At 46.5% G+C, this 20,411-nt stretch overlaps 1 protein-coding gene across 1 annotated transcript in view; it reads right to left on the bottom strand.

The window, feature by feature from the left end:
- Positions 1–20,411, bottom strand: part of arfgef3 (ARFGEF family member 3) — a 182,814-nt gene that overhangs the window by 148,586 nt on the left and 13,817 nt on the right. The window contains 4 exon segments of the mRNA XM_084321258.1: positions 577–622; positions 2,738–2,854; positions 4,310–4,378; positions 4,463–4,603. Coding sequence (XP_084177384.1) covers positions 577–622; positions 2,738–2,854; positions 4,310–4,378; positions 4,463–4,603 — 373 coding nt within the window.

Below are 20,411 nucleotides of genomic sequence, written 5' to 3' on the forward strand. Positions count from 1 at the left end.
AGAAGACTAAGAAGAAGGGTGTTTTGTACAACCAATTTCATTTCAAGGAAATGTTAACTTAAGGTGTTTTTGTGCAACAGGCCCCTGACTTTTTTTTTATTATTATTATCTTTTTCCCCCTCCTTTTTTCCGATTTTTCTCCCATCCCACTGTTAGTCGTTATGCCAATTCCCAACCCCCTTCCTGGTTGTTGCGCACCCCCCCCTACGGTTGGTCCGGGAGGCCGGAGACTATCACATGCTTTCCTCCGACACATGCGCAGCCAGCCGGCAGCCAGCCTGGCAGCGCAGACTCTCACTGGGAGAGTGTAACGTGTGGAAGATCACACTACCTCCCTCCAGATCCTTCCCTCGCTGTGCAGGCGCCCCGACCGAACTGTAGGAGTCGCTGTTTACAACGACCAGGACCCACCCCCCAGCTTTCCCACCCCTAACACTGCCAATTAGTATGAGCCAAGCTGGTAGCAACGCAGAGAGCTGGGCTCGAACCCAGTGTAGGCCCCTGATTTTAATGGTAACCACTAACTAATGATCACATGTGTCCCATCGCTTCCTTCCTGAGGAGTAAATCAAGTACCTCTTCGCTGCAGCGGGAGCACGGTCACCTCGTCCCCATCCACCCCCTGCAGAGAGACACACATCGAGGTCAGATACTCTGTGTGTGTGTGTGTGTGTGTGTGTGTGTGTGTGTGTGTTTTATTGTTTGTAACCATGAGTTTATGGTGTTGATGTGATCATAAACATAAATACATTCAGCTGTGAGCGTGTGTGTTATTACTTGTGTGCCAATTCTTCTTGCATTGATGTGACATAAATACATTATTCTGATGTACAGTATTTCTATGCATGTGTATGTCTGGGCGTGAGTGTGCGGTCTTCTCTTTGCAAGTGTCAGTGTATGTAAAGCATTTGTATGTATTGTGTGTACTGTATGCATGTGTATGTGTTGTGTATGTGTGTACTGTATGCATGTGTAGTGTATGTGTATGTGTGTACTGTATGCATGTGTATGTGGTGTGTATGTGTGTACTGTATGCATGTGTAGTGTATGTGTGTACTGTATGCATGTGTATGTGTTGTGTATGTGTGTACTGTATGCATGTGTATGTGTTGTGTATGTGTGTACTGTATGCATGTGTATGTGTTGTGTATGTGTGTACTGTATGCATGTGTAGTGTATGTGTGTACTGTATGCATGTGTAGTGTATGTGTATGTGTGTACTGTATGCATGTGTATGTGTATGTGTATGTGTGTACTGTATGCATGTGTAGTGTATGTGTGTACTGTATGCATGTTGTGAGATCCGACTTGTTTTTCATATGTGTATATAATGTAAATATTTGTAGATGACAGCAGACATCTACCCTGACACTCAGGCTTTATTATTAACACCGAGACAGCCTCCATGTGGTCAGTGTGGGTCAGACTCTCCACACAGAGACAGCCTCCATGTGGTCAGTGTGGGTCAGACTCTCCACACAGAGACAGCCTCCATGTGGTCAGTGTGGGTCAGACTCTCCACACAGAGACAGCCTCCATGTGGTCAGTGTGGGTCAGACTCTCCACACAGAGACAGCCTCCATGTGGTCAGTGTGGGTCAGACTCTCCACACAGAGACAGCCTCCATGTGGTCAGTGTGGGTCAGACTCTCCACACAGAGACAGCCTCCATGTGGTCAGTGTGGGTCAGACTCTCCACACAGAGACAGCCTCCATGTGGTCAGTGTGGGTCAGACTCTCCACACAGAGACAGCCTCCATGTGGTCAGTGTGGGTCAGACTCTCCACACAGAGACAGCTTCCATGTGGTCAGTGTGGGTCAGACTCTCCACACAGAGACAGCCTCCATGTGGTCAGTGTGGGTCAGACTCTCCAGACAGAGACAGCTTCCATGTGGTCAGTGTGGGTCAGACTCTCCACACAGAGACAGCCTCCATGTGGTCAGTGTGGGTCAGACTCTCCACACAGAAACAGGCAGGGTGTGTGAGAGATAGCAGCCAAGGTCACCATCGAGAGCAGGCCACTGGTAAGGGAAGATTTGGGTCAGAGGTGTCAACACCGTTGCTATGGTAACAGTTGAGAGAGAGAGAGAGAGAGAGAGAGAGAGAGAGAGAGAGAGAGAGAGAGAGAGAGAGAGAGAGAGAGAAAGAGAGAGAGAGAGAGAGCCGTTGCTATGGCTAACAGCCGTTGCTAGGGAAATACACTTTTATAGCTGGTGGTGTCTTCCAGATTGAGTCAGACTAGGAAACGAAGCTGACGCGTAGACACAGCGACAGAGAGACAGAGCAATAGCTGGAGGGTGGTGGTGGAGGCCCCCCCCCCCACCTTAGCCATGAGGTAGCTAGCTGCGGCTAACAGGGAAGGCTTTTGGCTAACCACTAGGCCTCAACCATCTTCAAACTGATAGCAGTAGAGACCGGTAGAATTAAGGAATTCAATAGACTTTCGAAGACCTTTTCAGAATTGTTTTCCATCTGGTACAGAGGCCATGTTTATGGAATAAACATCAATATCAAGGAAAGGTATCACGTTTCCAGTGTGTCGTTTTCTTCCGAGTCGGATGCATTACCGGGGAGAGAGAGAGAGTGCCAGCCAGTACGAGGAGTAAGGTATAAACAACACAATGCAGACATCATGGGAAACAGAGAGATTACTGGCTGAGAACCCGATTATCCAACAACGTGTAGTGTATGTGTGTACTGTATGCATGTGTATGTGTTGTGTATGTGTGTGTCTGACCTCCTGTCTGTGTCTCAGCTGCAGCGTGAGGTCTCCCAGTATCTGGCTCAGTGTGGCTCTCACTGCTGTGTTGATGCTGCGCTGGTGGCTGCTGGACATGTAGGTCTCAATACACACCTAGGACACACACACACACACACACACACACACACACACACACACACACACACACACACACACACACACACACACACACACACACACACACACACACACACACACACACACACACACACACACACACACAGCAAGACATGGCCCCATTAAATACATATACATTTACATTTAGTTGACGCTTTTATTCAAAGCGTCTTACAAGTTCTGTACAACAAGTCAGCAAGAAGGGTACAACTCCGGCAGCTAAGGTAAGATAGTTCGTCAAACAGTGTCGAACTTGTGCTACAGACTTGAGTGCATATTAGCATAGTAGGTACTGGGTAGTAATATAGGCAAGGTCGATTCCTTAGTAGCAGAGTGCATACTAGTAGAATACATTTATCTTTTTATTGAATATTTGTTTGATATTGATTGAACAGTGAGCACTCAGGTAACATATAAAACATAAAGTAGAGACATTACGGGCATCCGTTGCTGCGTTTGATCATCTATAATAGATAAGCTCCAACGTCCATTCACACTCCTACACAGAGAGTCAGTCAGCTCTACCCACACAGGAGGTCAACTCACCGGTACCTTTACTCATATTGTTTCCCCTTAAAATACTGGAGAAATTATATTATATTATTGTATTATATTTTGACTTCATTGAAAAAAGTTGAATCATTTAATTCCACGGCATCTGTGCAGCCTTGTTTATTCACTGTGTCCATGGACACGACAGTGGACGCATCCATAAAGGGTTGCTTACGCAGAACAGACACAGCACTAGGGATGCAACAATACCTGCAGGGCCAGGACGGGCTACATGCCGTGGACTGGAGGAGCCCATTTGTGGACTGTAATGAATTAACAACCTGATTTTTTTAACCACTTTTAGCTCATATTTTAGGTCATTTTCTTTTTAGCTCTTTCTTAGCCCTACGTATTATGTCCGTCTTTGTTTTTGAATGAATTAATGACTTATTTATATAGCACCCTTCACAGCACGAATGCACAGGGTGCTTTACACTACAGCTTACTGCTTAGTATATAAAAACTAAAACAAAAATCTGAAATAAATGACAACAACAAGAGACAGCAGTTAAAAACAGTGAAACCAGATAAAATAGTAGAACTTCCACTCAGTATTTTGTGCATCACTCTGTTATTGTTAAGGTTAGGGTTAAGGTTCTGGTTAGTTAAGGTAACAGTGTGGTTAAGGTTAGGGTTAGGACATTAAAGTCACATTGTTTATTGAACAAAAATACAACATGCAAGTGGGCCTTTAAAGGTTTATATTTTTGTAATAATATGTAATATATGTACTTATTTGGAATACGTACACCTTGTACATTTGCGATACAATACGTAAATCTACTATCTTTTCCTTTGTTCCTTTATTTACATTATTTTAAGCCAGATTGTGCTACGCCACACACACACACACACACACGCGCGCACACACGCCCTTACTTCAGCTATCCTAAGAATGGAGTCTCCATTGATGTCGAAGGTTGGAGAGTAGGTGATGCACAACAGGACCTGGAAGGAGAGACAGGAGTGAGAAAGCAACCTGGCAACATATATTAATATCTCAGAACACAACTTGTGCTGAAGAACACACACCTTCATGACTTCCACCTGCAGGTCCTCGTGAAGGGAGGGGGTTACCCTCACAGCCTCCAACATCTGACCCAGCAGCTGCTTCTCCAGAACCTCCACCTCCCCTCCCACTCCAACCACAAACCTGTCCTCACACAGGATCCTCTGTTGGGATGGGGTGGAGAGAGAGAGAGAGAGAGAGAGAGAGAGAAAGAGAGAAAGAGAGAAAGAGAAAGAGAAAGAGAAAGAGAAAGAGAAAGAGAAAGAGATTATTTTCTCTTTGTTGGACATTTCACAGCACCTGCCTCCACCCCAACCTCTCCTAACCCACAAACCCGTCCTCCTATATATTGGGAGAAGGGGGGGGGGTTTGGGAAGAGGAGTGACAAACAAATGAGGGATGAGACGATTTTACCTTTATTTCAACTCGTAAGAAATTGAAATTATTATTAGGTTACCCTCATTTACAGCGACAACTAGCTTACAAAACAAGACACTGTTTATCAGTAGATTCATACATATAGGCACAACAAATAAGAATACACAATAAAAGTCAGTTAAAAGTCGGTACCGAGCAGAGATAGATCAATACAGTTCATATTAAGTGATGTTGTGTTTCTTTTTCAAATGTAGCCAAGAGTAAAGACCCTAACCCTATCAAAACAGCAGTCAAAGTGTATATTGTCAGCACTACGTTGGTTTAGCAATGATTTAAAGTGTTATTAGCTAAATATGAGCTTATAAAAATCTCTGTGCATTGCACCGGAAACCGGATGATTTAGACTCGAGGAATTATCTATTAACACATTCCCAGCCATGACCTACAGTATATCCATTAATATAGCCAGTCTGCCACCACTCTAAGCCTATGGAGATGGTCACCTTCTTTGCAGGGCTATAACTTTTTCAATTGTATTGCTAAATTGACATTACTATGGCCCATTCAACATCGATTATCTATCGTTCAGGATGTAGGAACGTTATACTTTTTCATTCAAACATTCATACAAAAATACCTTCTAGAATATAAGTATGTTTTTATCGTTTTCTGCAGTAATTCCTAGGACGTGAGTTATAGGCCTAAACGCATATATAGATTATCGATTGCCGTTTATTCCTGATACACACTATATTAAAAAATTCAACTGTATATGATCCTATACGTTATGCGTCATCATGCGTGGAGGAAAGGGGGGGGGGGGTCGCTTATAATTCCGTGATAGTCAGTAAATGCTTTATGTAGTATGGGTGATATATTGATCAGATCGGTTTGCGGTGAAATGAATAGACAATTGGGCTGAAAATGACGTTAGCGTCCTCTTACCGTTCGCCGACGAGACTGGAGGAAAAAGATCCCACTTATTTGATGTCCATCTCCTAGATCCATTTCCGGTTTGTATGGCGCAATAAACGCCCAAATCATATCGATTATTGAGTTATGGCAGCGATCCATATGCACGCCAGTGTATGTCTGGAGTCCCGCAACAATATGTGACTGCCGGACGGATTTCCCAGATGCACCGATTGCCACTTCCGGTTGTAACTCGCCCGATCATCCACCAGGCGGCGGTATTGAGGCGTTGCAATATTGTGCAGAGTCCCACTGTATCACCAGAGGCTGGGTGGCAGAATTATGAATGCCATGGCAAAAAAATGAAATATGATCTCAATATTGCTGTACAGCGTGGTTTGGCAGACAACGCATGGCGGGCAATAACGCTGTACAGCGTGAACGGCGGTGGATGTGTTAAGAGGAGACTCAGGGCTTTCGATGGACGTTGAAATTTCATAAAACTACACTACCCAACTCACACCAGCCGCAGTCGCTTGATGCGATAAACAAATATTGACTTGAAAATCGTGATTATATCTCACAGGTCAAACAAACCTGAACATTATTTGCCATAAAATGCAACATATATTGTTTCTTTACCTTTCTGTGAACGTCTAGAAAAGAAACTAGAGGAACCCTAAGAACCAGTCATTTGAACGTGTAGAATAGGTTACAAGATTCCATTCCAACAGTGTTGTGATGTACAGTAAGGGGGAAGCTTACCAATAAGGGCTTTAAACATAAATACTAAGGCTGTCAAAGTTAACGCGGTATAAACGCGTTATCGCCCGATTCTATTAACGCCACTATTTTTTTTAATTCACGATTAACTTTTACGAAAAAATAAGATTTTTTTTTTTTTTTTCTGGGCTTCACTCAGGTGTATTATTGATGCTCTCATTCATACTATGTTTGTTTCTGAAGTGTGTGTGTGTGTGTGTGTGTGTGTGTGTGTGTGTGTGTGTGTGTGTGTGAGATATATATATAGAGAGAGGGGGGTGAGAGAGATGAGGAAGGGGCAAGAGAGAAAGAGAGCTGGGAGAGTGTGTGTGTGAGAGAGAGAGGGGGGGGGGTGTGTGATTACTCAGCCCTTGTGTGGGTGAATGTAACAAGTTCCTAATGTTTTCCTTCCCCCGATTATTTCAAGCACACTTTATTCATTGTTTTAAATTATTATGTTATTTTGTGCATCACTCTGTTTTGAATTTGATGCAAATTTGCAATGCATGAGGGTCATCCTTTTGTGTTAAATGGCTGCATAAAGCAAGCATTTGTTGACTCTCATGTTGATAAGAGTATTAAAACTTGGAACTTGAAAAAAATCTGTTTCTGGTAGATTAAAAAGAAAAATGCGATTAATTTGCATTTAATCGTGAATTAACTATGGACAATCATGCGATTAATCGCGATTAAATATTTTAATCGATTGACAGCACTAATAAATACCAATGATAGTTACGCCATCTAAACTTTTCATAAAGGACACAGTGGTGGGTATCATACCTGTCACCAGTAATAAATCTGATAGCAGAATGATAGTCCAGAGGTTTAAGAGTTGAAGCTGCAGCATGCCTATAAATCACATCACCAGAGTCCAAAACTGATGAGAAAACTGTTTCAACAAATCCTCTTTCTACTAATCACGGGAAAGATGGATCTATTTCTGTACAGGAAGACAATGTCCTGTCGCAGTTCTGAAAAATGCTGTGGTGTTATCGGAGAAATGCTGAATTCATCTATTGCCAGTGGACAAAATGCTCACCTTCGATGTATTGCAGCTGAATAGAAACCGCATTCCTCATTTCACATTTCTAATATAGAATAGAATAGAAATCCTTTATTAATCCCGAGGGAGATTCGGCACTACAGATCGCTCACATTGAACAATAAACATTTAGGTAGTCAATAGGACTAAAATAAGAATAGGAATATAATAATATTAAAAAAAAGAATAAAATATAATAAATAATCAAATACGGTCTGGGATATACATTCTGGTATGTGTATATACATTCTAAAATCTTAAATATAAACTATATAGCCAAAAATATACAGAAATATACAGTAAAATGTACAGTAATAAGTGTAAAAATGTCAAAATCATATGAATAGTCTCCTCATCAGTTTATAACAGATTATTTTAATGGTCGCATTTTGCTGCTTCCCTTTCTCACTTTTGATGCCACTTTCTCCACAGTTGCTACATATGTCAGCAAGGCCTGTCTGTGATAATAAGGCCAACTACATTAGCTGTGAATGAATGAATGAAAACTTTATTTAACAGATTGCAGAATGGGTACAATACAGTACGGCTCAATACATACAATTGTTAAGGGGATGCAGACCTGAGAAAGACGTTAGTCTTGTTTCCATCAGGGTCCCCCATTTTCAATTCATATAGACATTTATGACATACACAACATACATGACATTTATGGCATAGGGACATATAGGTATTTAGTACTGATACATTTGTGACATAAACGGTATTCAAATATACAGTACTGTTACCCCTAGATCCTGACAGAGTATATACATATGATGGGGAGGGGACTGTACATTAGGAGGGGGTGGGTGGGTGGGAGAGAAATATACATACGGCGGGGAGGGGATATATACATGCGGTGGGGAGGAGACTGTCTATTAGGAGGTGGTGGGGGTTTTGGGCATTTACGGTGGCCAGTTTCGAATTGCAGCCTCCCGTAGGTGCTCTTTAAGAGCGGTTTTGAATGTGGGCAGGGATTCACATTCCTTTACAGCTTTGGGTAGGGCGTTCCACATTGTTGTGGCATAATTGCGAAACGTGTTTAGTCCCTTGTTTGAGCCGAATCTGGGTTTAACATGATTTGTTGAGCTTCCTCTGGTGTAGTGGTTGTGGTATTCACTGACCTTTGGGAAGTATTTTGACATGTACATGGGCACCCCGGTCGTATAGTGTATCTTGTAGACCAGGCCCATTGCAAGTTGCTGTACTCTGTCGTCTACTCTAAGCCATCCTAGGTTGTCAAAGTGGGCAGGGGTGAGGTGGGTTCTGGGGTTCAGGTCAAGTAGTAGTCTGACCAGTTTGTTTTGTGATGTTTGTAATTTTGTTTTAAGCGCCTTTGAGGTGCTTTGGTACCATGAGGTTGTGATAATACTACAATAATATGTCTGAAATCATATTAAAGTACAATCAATTCTCAAATAGTGGCCGGTGCCTTTTATTGACCTCCACTGAAGAGAGAACCAGGCCTCTATTTGAGACAGGCTATTATTAGAGAGAGGCCATTATTTCTAATGTGTGCTTTTAGTCAATTACTCTAATTGATTGATTGACTGGTTGGGTGACTCCCAATTGTTATAAAACACATGTGGGTATCATAGAGAAGCAGCAGCTGAACAAACTCATATATTCTGTATAATAGCGGACAAAATGCCAACTTTGGTTGAGGTAAACTAAACGGCGATGCGGGTCACGTCAGCACAGGAGCGCAGTGCATTTCTGACTTTCTAATGCTTCACTCAGCATCGTTGAAGACATGGAGTTCCATCACTTGCTTGCGTTTTTACTTAGTCAGCTCATGTATTAGACGCTATTTCCTTGCCCTTATTGCAATAAAGATACGGGTTGAGGGTAACTTTAGCCTAGTGGTAGTGGTGGACACCAGCTGCCAGCACCCGCAGGCCCTGCCTTGTAAAGGCCTGTGTCCTGCTACTCGCCTCTAGATTTAGCTCAGCTCAATGTTAGTGATGGTGGATACTAGCTGCTAACATCACTAGCAGACTGTGAAACTCTGTAACACAGACATGTGCATTCCCAACGTGCATCAATTCATCGCCAATTTTATAAGCTTGGTTTTTCTTTTGCATCTGTACTTAGTCTAGCTGTCTATGATAATACCACAGTGCTTGTGTGAAAGGCCTCCTGACTGTCTATGATAATACCACAGTGCTTGTGTGAAAGGCCTCCTGACTGTCTATGATAATACCACAGTGCTTGTGTGAAAGGCCTCCTGACTGTCTATGATAATACCACAGTGCTTGTGTGAAAGGCCTCCTGACTGTCTATGATAATACCACAGTGCTTGTGTGAAAGGCCTCCTGACTATCTATGATAATACCACAGTGTTTGTGTGAAAGGCCTCCTGACTGTCTATGATAATACCACAGTGCTTGTGTGAAAGGCCTCCTGACTGTCTATGATAATACCACAGTGCTTGTGTGAAAGCCCTCCTGACTGTCTATGATAATACCACAGTGCTTGTGTGAAAGGCCTCCTGACTGTCTATGATAATACCACAGTGCTTGTGTGAAAGCCCTCCTGACTGTCTATGATAATACCACAGTGCTTGTGTGAAAGGCCTCCTGACTGTCTATGATAATACCACAGTGCTTGTGTGAAAGCCCTCCTGACTGTCTATGATAATACCACAGTGCTTGTGTGAAAGCCCTCCTGACTGTCTATGATAATACCACAGTGCTTGTGTGAAAGGCCTCCTGACTGTCCATGATACGGCATCACTACAATACCTGCCTAAGATCTGTTACAGTGTCTGTACACTGTCTGTACCTATCATTACACTATAGCACCTATGATAACATCACAGTATTTGTATAACAGTATAACTGCCTTTGTCTACTGTCTGCTTATCAGTGAGGGCTGTGTGTCATAATGCTCCAGTGCTGGTCCGTGTGAGAATACCTGTAGAGCAGGGGTCGCCAATTAGATTTGCCCACGGGCCAGATTTTCCCCAAGCCGTTGCTTCGCGGGCCAGGATCAAAAACAATGGCTAATTTAATATACTGATATTGAAAAAAGACAAACGTTTTTCTCTGGTCTGCATCCCCCCAACAACCGTGTGCACTGCGCCGCACTGCACTGCACCCACTCTGCAATCCGCCAAACAAAGTTCTCACTCATCCATTCATTCATGAACAGCTCTCAGCTGTTGCAGATCAGCTTAACAATTGTGTGTATTGCGCCGTACTGTATTGTACCCATTCTGCAATCTGTTAAATAAAGTTTTCATTCATTCATTCATGAACAGCAGATCAGCTGTTGCAGATCACCGCGGCGGGTGATGAACAGATCAGAAGACAGAATGCATGAAAACACGACTCACCATACCTTGTTTGTTGTTCAGTCCTCCAAAATCCCTGCTAATGTTTGAAACATGTCACATATCCACTCGCCGCCCTCCAATTCCAGATTGGCGTTGAATGCAGCTACTTTATCTGCCAACTCGAACACAGTTGTAATAACAACCATTTCCTCGTTGTTGTTGTCGCCACATATTATGCAGAGAGGACGTCGGCTCGGCACGCAAGAATCACCGACCTGTTGCAATAAACCCGTATTTTAAGTATGGCTCCTGTTTATTAAAAGAAGCGTTATATTTCCCTGTTGCATTTCCCTATCCAAAGATGTTTGTTTTGTTTTTGAACACATTTTGTTACTCGCTCCATCTCGAACGCGGAAGTGAAAGTTCGTTAGGGACTATTCCATTGGTTCTCCCAGTCCACGTGACCATTTCTAGCATTTCAATTGGCTATAGTGCTATTGATGACTACCGGTAGATAGATACAGCTTCACAATAAAAGACACCCTGGCGTCCCGAGTGAATATTTCCTGCGCGTAAAATAAATATCATATTCTCAAAATAATCTGACGGGCCAGAAATTATTGCTGGCGGGCCAATGTCGGCCCGCGGGCCGCCTATTGCCGATCCCTGCTGTAGAGTAACGTCTAGAGTCTGTGTGAAAGCCTGTGTGTATCCTAGCTGTCACAGAGAGATGCAGTAGCTACCGTACCCAGGGGTGTAAAGTACTTGAGTAATTGTACTTTTACTCAATTACATTTCAGAGAAGAAAAAAAAAGTTTACTCCTTACATTTAAAATGCAGACCTACAAAGTACAAAGTACAAATCTCGCAGGTCCAACAATTTAAATTAAAATTGTATTTGTTTCTCTGGCCGAACTAACGTTAACGTTATTAACTTATTAATTCTGCGGCCGCACTTTATTTAAAAACAGCCAATCAAATCTCCATCGATGGAAATTTAACCCGCCCATACCCACCATGCTGATTGGTCCTTGTGTGAGTGTATGCTTGGTTTCATTCCAGCCTTGCCTAAACACCAGCTGATGATTTCACTAACTGGCTCACCTCTTCAACTAACTCACCTGGTGCAATGTGTAGTTAAAATGAAAACTTGGCCCACGATGGAATGAGTTTGAGACCCCTGGGCCCTCATTTATCAATGGTGCGTACGCACAGATATCTGCGTAACCCGTGCGTACGATAATTTTTTTTAATATCTTTTTCCCCCTCCTTTTTCCTCCGATTTTCTCCCATCCCAATGTTAGTCGTTATGCCAATTCCCAATCCCCTTCCTGGTCGCTGCGCACTTACCCCCCACAGTCGGTCTGGGAGAGTGGAGGCTATCACGTGCTTCCTCCTCCGACAAACGTCTAGCCAATCAACCGCTTCTTTTCACCTGGCAGCGCGGACTCTCACTGAGAGGGCGTAGCGTGTGGAAGGATCACACTATCCCACTTAGATCCTATCCGCGCTTAGCAGGCGGCCAGGCGCCCCGACCGAACTGTAGGAGTCGCTGTTTACAACGACCCAGACCCACCCCGCCAGCTTCTCCCACCCTCTAATACTGCCAATTGTATTAGTGTGAACGGCCAGCCAAGCTGGTGACAACCCCGGAGCTGTGAGCTGGATTCGAACAGGCGAATCCTAGCGTCTCCGGGGTTGGTGACGAATGCAATCTCCGCTACGCCACCTGACCGCCCTTCGTACGATCATTTCTAAGCAAAGTGTGGGACTTATCAATTTGAATGTGTGCTTGACTTTGTGCATATATTTACGCACAGCTCAGGGCATGCGTACCTGCCGCCCAGCGGTAGAATATGAAGACTGCAGTCTGCAGCACGGAAATAAGCTTTCGTGCATTACACTGCCGTGTTCTGTATGACCCGTAATTCATTATAGTTCATTGTAAAATAGCGACAGTAGTGTAATTATAACGGGCTCACGCGCAAACAAGAGGTTGGCCTGCTTGTTTGGCACGGGGGGGCAGACGCAGAACACCCACCTCCAAACGCGATTAAATATTGTTTAAAATAAAAAGCTAAATACTATTATTTTGTGTGTCATGTTTCCAAATAAGATTGGTCACAACGAAATGCTTTCTACTTCAATTTGTTGGTTAGAATAGATGACCTCCGTTGAAACTTCACTGAGACTAAGACATCTATTTGTGAGCTCCCGCACAGACGTGATAATAATAATAATAGCTTCATTTTCTATAGCGCCTGTAACTGAGGGGTACAATTCCCTGACTGTATTAATCAAGTACTGATATCATTAATCACTACCGACTTGTACATTACTGGCCAATACCGTACAAAGGTATTCTAGATGACAACACTCGCACAATAACAGGGTTTTCCACACAGAATACTAGTTTACAATATTTATTACATAAAAGGGATTGTTTACAGTACTTAGATTGCGCTTATCAGGCAAAGAATGTGCAGTCAAATCAATAGTGAATATTAAGGTAATTAGATCTGGTTATTCTGGGAAAGGGTGTACTACCGGTTGTAAGCCAGCAGAGGGAGGCAAAGCTCTAGGCAAGTCAATAGTTCACGGGGGCGATGTCCCTTGGAGCAGCGGGGAAACAGTGGTGATCCCAGGGTGCGCTCCGCGCAGATGAGAGCCGTCGAGCCTCTGTTACGACAGAGACAGGCTTGAGTGATGGTCTCACGGGCAGGTGTAAATCCCACAGTAGCAGTGGGGTAGGCGGTTCTCTGTTCCAGCAGCTTGGTCAAAGCAATGAAGAAGAATAATCCTTGCCCGGAGAGTGGCACTGCCGGTGGGGTGTAAGTCCTCCGTGGTGCTGCTGCTGCTCCGGTGTAAATCCTCCGTGTTGCGCTGTAGTGCGCGGTGGTTCAGAGTTGAACTTGACGTTAGTCTCTCCTATTTGCACGCGGCTATAAGTGCTCTGTATAGACGCACAATTACTCCCTTCACGTGGTCTTTGACTCGTAATGAAGGCTTTTACTAGTAAATAGCGAACGGTACCTTGAACAAAGGTATTAGGATAACACGATTCTATCTTGGGCGATACGAGCCCTGCTATACCGCACGTTACGTAGTGGGTAAGGCTTTACTTGGTAACTGAACCAGACTGAACTGAAGGCGAACTGAAGAGGAACTGCAAGGGGGGTTCTGTATTCTTGCGCCATATTTATATCCACGGCGGACAAATAGTGCCTATCTCATTTCTGTCGCCTCTCGGTCTCGTAGCCGTGGGCGAAAGCGGGCATGTTTGGGCGAGTCCGAGGCGGTAGCTTTCAAGTCCGCTCGAGGGGGCAAGGCTTTACTCGGTACCTGGCGCCAGGGGAATGAATATTATGGTCTGTCCTGCTAGACTAAAGGGATATTCAGTGCATATTGTACAAGGAATATACAAGGGATATCAAACGATATGCAGATATTATACATGGGATCTCAGGCAATAAAACTATATATTCGGTTTAATCTGACCCTTTGTAACAGCCGCCCCCTAATTAGTCCCACCTAATTAGCTAAGCAGGGACAGATTAACCGCACTGTCCACCACTCAATGTCTGTGAGGGGTCGGTCAGTTCACAAAGTCAGGGGTCATGGTCGTCATTAGGCAAGTCGGGGAGCCTTGGCGGCTCGATCAGCCTCGCCACGGGTCGATTGTAGATCCGCCCTTGGCCGAGCACTTCTGCCACTCTGACCTTTCCGTCGGTACCAGTGGTCACCTTGCTTACGCGGCCGGCCGGCCACGCAGCTCGGGGCAGTGACTGGTCTATGGTCATGACGGCTAGACGGGATGAAGGGGGGCTTAGGAGGAAGCGGGCCTGAGACTGCTTTGATCTTGGCTTGGCTGTGCTTTCTCCTCCTCCGTCTGTTTCTCTTGTTCGCTCTGTACCCCGTGTGAGGAGGGGCCGGTCCCGGCCGCCCCGTCAAGGAGTCGCTTGGGGTGCTGGGTTCGAGGTCAGCTACGCCTGAAGCGCAGCTGAGGGGGGTGGAGTTCCGAACTCCCTCTGGTACCCACGGTTCTCTCACGGGCCTCTCGCTTAATGTCAATAGCCTCTGCTGTATGGGGGAGAGGCCGGTGTCTTCTTCTGTGTGTAGGCAGCTAGTGGCTGCTGTTCGGCTGAGAGATTTAGCGAGGGGGCCTTGGAGGGTCCACCCTAGGCGGGTCTCGACTGCTGCAGGACAGCCTCGGGTTCCGGTATGGACCCGGTCTATCGGGACGATGAGGTCTGCATGGTCGGAGCCTATCAGCAGGGTCGGAGTGGCGCCGTCTATGAGCGGGATAGGTAGTTGACGCAGGTGCGCACACTTATCCATCAGCTGTGGGATGGGGTAGGTGTACTGTGATAGTCCTATTTCTTGGCTGGTGAAAGCATTTGTGATCTTGTACCGTCGCTCTGGCTGCCCGCTTGCTGCGATAGTGAAGGAGACATTCTCGCCCTTTATCGTCTTTAAATCTTTTCTTATTGTCCGAATCGTCATTTGGTTCTCGCTCCCCCGCAATCCCAGCTGGGCCGCAGCGGACGCGAGCAGAAGGGTCTTCTCTGACCCGTCATCAAGGACGGCGTAAGTGTCCATGACTTTGTCCCCGTGGCTCAGGAGCACTCTGACCACTTTGAGGAGCACTCGGGGGGTCTCGGTGTGCTGGTCAATGTGGAGCACTCCTGTCTCGGGTGGTGACGTAGACTCTATATGGCACGAGTCGCACCTTGACTCCCAGTGCCTGCCGTAGCAGTTGGGACAGAAGGGAGCGGTCTGGTGGAACTTTGGTTCTGGTGCCACCGCCTCGGCGTGGTACATGACCGCGACGGGCCCACTCTGTTGTCCTGGGTGACGCTTGTTGATGTCGTGCAGGACCTCCAGGTGGGTGCCACCGCACCTGCTGCACTTTTTCTTCAGGTGGCACTCAGCTGCTAGGTGGCTGCGCGCGCAGCGGAAGCAGCGGCGGTGGTCCTTGACCCACTGGCTCACATCCTCCGTGGTCAGCTTCTTGAAATCCTCGCACTGGTGGAGCCGATGTTCTCCCTCACAGTACTGGCACTCAATCTTCCACTGATCCTCTTTCGTCGAGGGGGTGTTGTGGTTGGAGTGCTGCGGTACTGACTCTGATTGGTGCATGACAGTCACCGATCTTCTTCCATCATTTATTCTCCTGGTTCCTTCTCTGGAGCCAGGGGTGCTCCGTCCGAATGTATCTAGCCGTAAGCTGCTGACTTCTCTCGCCAGGAAGTCGGCTAGATCGAGGAGGTTCGGTTCGGGGCCATTAGGGTCTCGGTGGTCTCTCTGCCGCCTAAAGCGCTCCTGTCGGGCGGGCGGTAGCTTCTCCAAGATCCTCTCTACATTTGAGTTGGCGTATAGTTCATGCCTACCCTTTTCCCTCTGCGCTCCCAGCATCCCTACCAGGGACTGCACTCTGATGGACAGGTCGTCCAGTGCTCGATTGTCTGTGGCTGGGGGTAGGCGGTCAATATGCCTTATCTCTTCTATCACGTAATCCCATATACGTCCATATCTCTGGTCCAGCGCTGCAAGGGCCGCTGTGGGTGACTGATACATCGGTGAGCGTTGGGGGAGAGGCCTCCTAGGCGAGTCTCCTCTGGCGTGTCGTCTTGGGCTGGTACTTGGTGGGTACCGAAGGTCGGGTACCCAGGTGCTGTTCCTCGGGGCTGGCGGTGCGTCAAACTCACCCGTGAGTTGAGTCGGGGGTTTGTAGCGCAGGGCCTCGGGGCTGACTTCTGGGCTGTACTGGACCTCCTGGTCCTGAGTACGTGGCTGCGGGTCGGGGCTGTACTGGGCCTCCTGGGCCAGAGCACGTTGCTGCTGGTCGGCTTGACACCCCTCCTCTTCCTCCTCCTCTTCCTCTGCTAGGACCTGGAGTAGTCTGTTCAGTCTCTCGGCGTGGTCCGGTTCCGTTACCCGGTTGCTGGGTCTCGTATGGACCGGCTGGGGAGGGGGTTCGGAGACGTGGACGGGCTCCTCCTGTAGGCGGGGTCCCGGGTCGCTTCGTCGGGTAGGGGAATGTGTCCTAGACCCATGTCTTGACGACCTCTGAGAGCTCCGTGCGGAGTGAGGGGGTGTCGCCATGGCAACCAGTTTGTCCATCAGCTCCGCCTGCATCCGGTCGCGCTCTGCCTCGCGCCGGGCATGGGCTGCGTCGCGCGCTGCTTCGCGCTGGGCATTGGCGGCGTCGCGCTGCGCATTGGCGCTGGTCTGGGCAGCGTCGCGCTGTGCGTTGGCGACGTCACGCTGGGCATTGGCGCTGGCATGGGCAGCGTGGAGCTGTGCATTTGCGACGTCGGCGCGGCTTCTCTCGATGTTCTCTTCTGTCTGGAGGCGTCTGGTCTCCAGTCTTATTCGGTCGTCCTCGCTCCTTTGTTGCGCCTGGAAGCGCTCTCGCTCACCTGCGGAATGTTCGCGCTCGCACGTCTGTTGCGCTTGAAGTCGATCGCGTTCGGTGGAGGCTGCCAGGGTGGCGATGAGTGCTTGCGCCAGCATCTTGTCCGCCTCGCTGGGGGAAGACGCCGTTCGGGGCGATCGGCTCCCGGCAGTACTGGTTGGAGATCCATTCTCCTGTTGCGTACCGAGGAGATCCGTCTCCTGGGTGCGCGTCTCTTTAGGGTTGTCTTCCTCCCGGGGCTGATCGGGGACTACTTCTTGGGTAGTGTCTGGGGGTAAAGTCGTGTCAGTTCCCTCCTGGTCCCCACCGTGAGCTTGGTCAGTTACATTAGAACCCACTAGGGCCTCTGTGGTCGGGGTAACCTGGTTGTTAAGGTCAGACATAATTTTACTTTCTACTTTTTCCGCGTTTAACTTCCCTTTAAAGCTAGGTATTGGACTGACAGAGTATGCCTCTAGGTAGGGAGGTGGCTGTCGTCTGCGCTGCGGGCGATCTAGCTTAGGAGAACCGTTTGTGGAGTGTTCGTCATCGGCCAATTCCATATTAATATTATATTAATATTACGCTAATTATTATCTCGGCTATCGAAGGACCAATTTTAACTGAGGGGTACAATTCCCTGACTGTATTAATCAAGTACTGATATCATTAATCACTACCGACTTGTACATTACTGGCCAATACCGTACAAAGGTATTCTAGATGACAACACTCGCACAATAACAGGGTTTTCCACACAGAATACTAGTTTACAATATTTATTACATAAAAGGGATTGTTTACAGTACTTAGATTGCGCTTATCAGGCAAAGAATGTGCAGTCAAATCAATAGTGAATATTAAGGTAATTAGATCTGGTTATTCTGGGAAAGGGTGTACTACCGGTTGTAAGCCAGCAGAGGGAGGCAAAGCTCTAGGCAAGTCAATAGTTCACGGGGGCGATGTCCCTTGGAGCAGCGGGGAAACAGTGGTGATCCCAGGGTGCGCTCCGCGCAGATGAGAGCCGTCGAGCCTCTGTTACGACAGAGACAGGCTTGAGTGATGGTCTCACGGGCAGGTGTAAATCCCACAGTAGCAGTGGGGTAGGCGGTTCTCTGTTCCAGCAGCTTGGTCAAAGCAATGAAGAAGAATAATCCTTGCCCGGAGAGTGGCACTGCCGGTGGGGTGTAAGTCCTCCGTGGTGCTGCTGCTGCTCCGGTGTAAATCCTCCGTGTTGCGCTGTAGTGCGCGGTGGTTCAGAGTTGAACTTGACGTTAGTCTCTCCTATTTGCACGCGGCTATAAGTGCTCTGTATAGACGCACAATTACTCCCTTCACGTGGTCTTTGACTCGTAATGAAGGCTTTTACTAGTAAATAGCGAACGGTACCTTGAACAAAGGTATTAGGATAACACGATTCTATCTTGGGCGATACGAGCCCTGCTATACCGCACGTTACGTAGTGGGTAAGGCTTTACTTGGTAACTGAACCAGACTGAACTGAAGGCGAACTGAAGAGGAACTGCAAGGGGGGTTCTGTATTCTTGCGCCATATTTATATCCACGGCGGACAAATAGTGCCTATCTCATTTCTGTCGCCTCTCGGTCTCGTAGCCGTGGGCGAAAGCGGGCATGTTTGGGCGAGTCCGAGGCGGTAGCTTTCAAGTCCGCTCGAGGGGGCAAGGCTTTACTCGGTACCTGGCGCCAGGGGAATGAATATTATGGTCTGTCCTGCTAGACTAAAGGGATATTCAGTGCATATTGTACAAGGAATATACAAGGGATATCAAACGATATGCAGATATTATACATGGGATCTCAGGCAATAAAACTATATATTCGGTTTAATCTGACCCTTTGTAACAGCGCCTTTCAAGTGACACCGGCTCAGTGGCCTCGTGGGTAGAGTATCCGCCCTGAGTTCGGGAGGCTGGGAGTTCAAGCCCCGGCCGAGTCATACCAAAGACTATTTAAAAATGGTACCCATAGCCTCCCTGCTTGACACTCCGCATCAAGGGTTGGTTTGGGGGGAAGTCCTTGCGACATACTAGCGTCATGTCCAAGGGGTGTACTTGTACATCAAGCTGCCTCACGCTACGGAAACAGGAGATAGGCTCCTGCCCCATGTGCCGTTACGGCTCGAGAACCATTGGTTCTCAAAGGCAACTTCTTCTTTCAAGAGACCGTTTACATAGGGGGGGAAATAACAAACATAGTGGACAGACACAACATATAAATATAATGATGGAATTCAAGTTTGTGTTTTTATTGATCACATAGGCAGGCTATACATAGGCTACATGGCAGTGAGATTCATTGTTCTACTCTCGTATTATTGTTATAGTATATGCTATTGTCAAGAAGGAAGTACATTATTTTCAATCGTGGCTTTAATTCGTATAGCCGAGAAGCAGTCTCCTATCAGCTTCATTAATCCCGACCCATCTCAGCCACAGCATAACTGGACCGGCTATGGAAACAAATCATAAATAGACTACTGTAAATAAAATAGCCTAGGATAGGCTATAGCAGGGGTTCCCAACCTTTATTCCCCAGAGCCCCACGATTCCTTGGAGACATAGGAATATGATATGATATAAAGGTATACTGGTCCGTCAGCGAGGAGATAGCCCACAGCGGATAGCCATTAAATGCCATTTGAGAATATAGGCTATTAAGGCAAAACGACGGCCTATAGCTTATACATATTATTTAATGTTTTCATAAGCGTAAAGATACAAGGACAACAGTTATATTAACGATCAAGTTAGTTTACTGTATGCAGGCGCGGGGCTCCGTGTGACATGTCTGTGCCATGCTGCGTTATGCGCAAATTACTGTTGCATAATGTAGGCTATGCATATATAATTTATATAGGCTATACCTAATACCGACATCAAAATAGATTGCATGCCTCTACAAATCATATTAAACCATGCAGGTAGAACATTTACAGAAAATCCGTCGCGATTTGGAATCAAATTGACGGGGAACTTTAATCCCTGGATAATCGAACTTTAAAAGAACGAAGCGAAAAAGGGCATTCATATTCCAGCATGGTTATTATTAATGACACCAACGCCAAACAGTGGTTAACGGTCTTTATTAGTGTTTGCGCTGCCCAGGCAGCAATGGTCTTTAGGAAGTTAATAGATATCATATCCGACTGTTTCCGACATCACCGTGTACATGTCTGTCAGC

The sequence above is a fragment of the Notolepis coatsorum genome, assembly GCF_963971535.1.
Source record: "Notolepis coatsorum genome assembly, chromosome: 9".
Classification (NCBI taxonomy): domain Eukaryota; kingdom Metazoa; phylum Chordata; class Actinopteri; order Aulopiformes; family Paralepididae; genus Notolepis; species Notolepis coatsorum.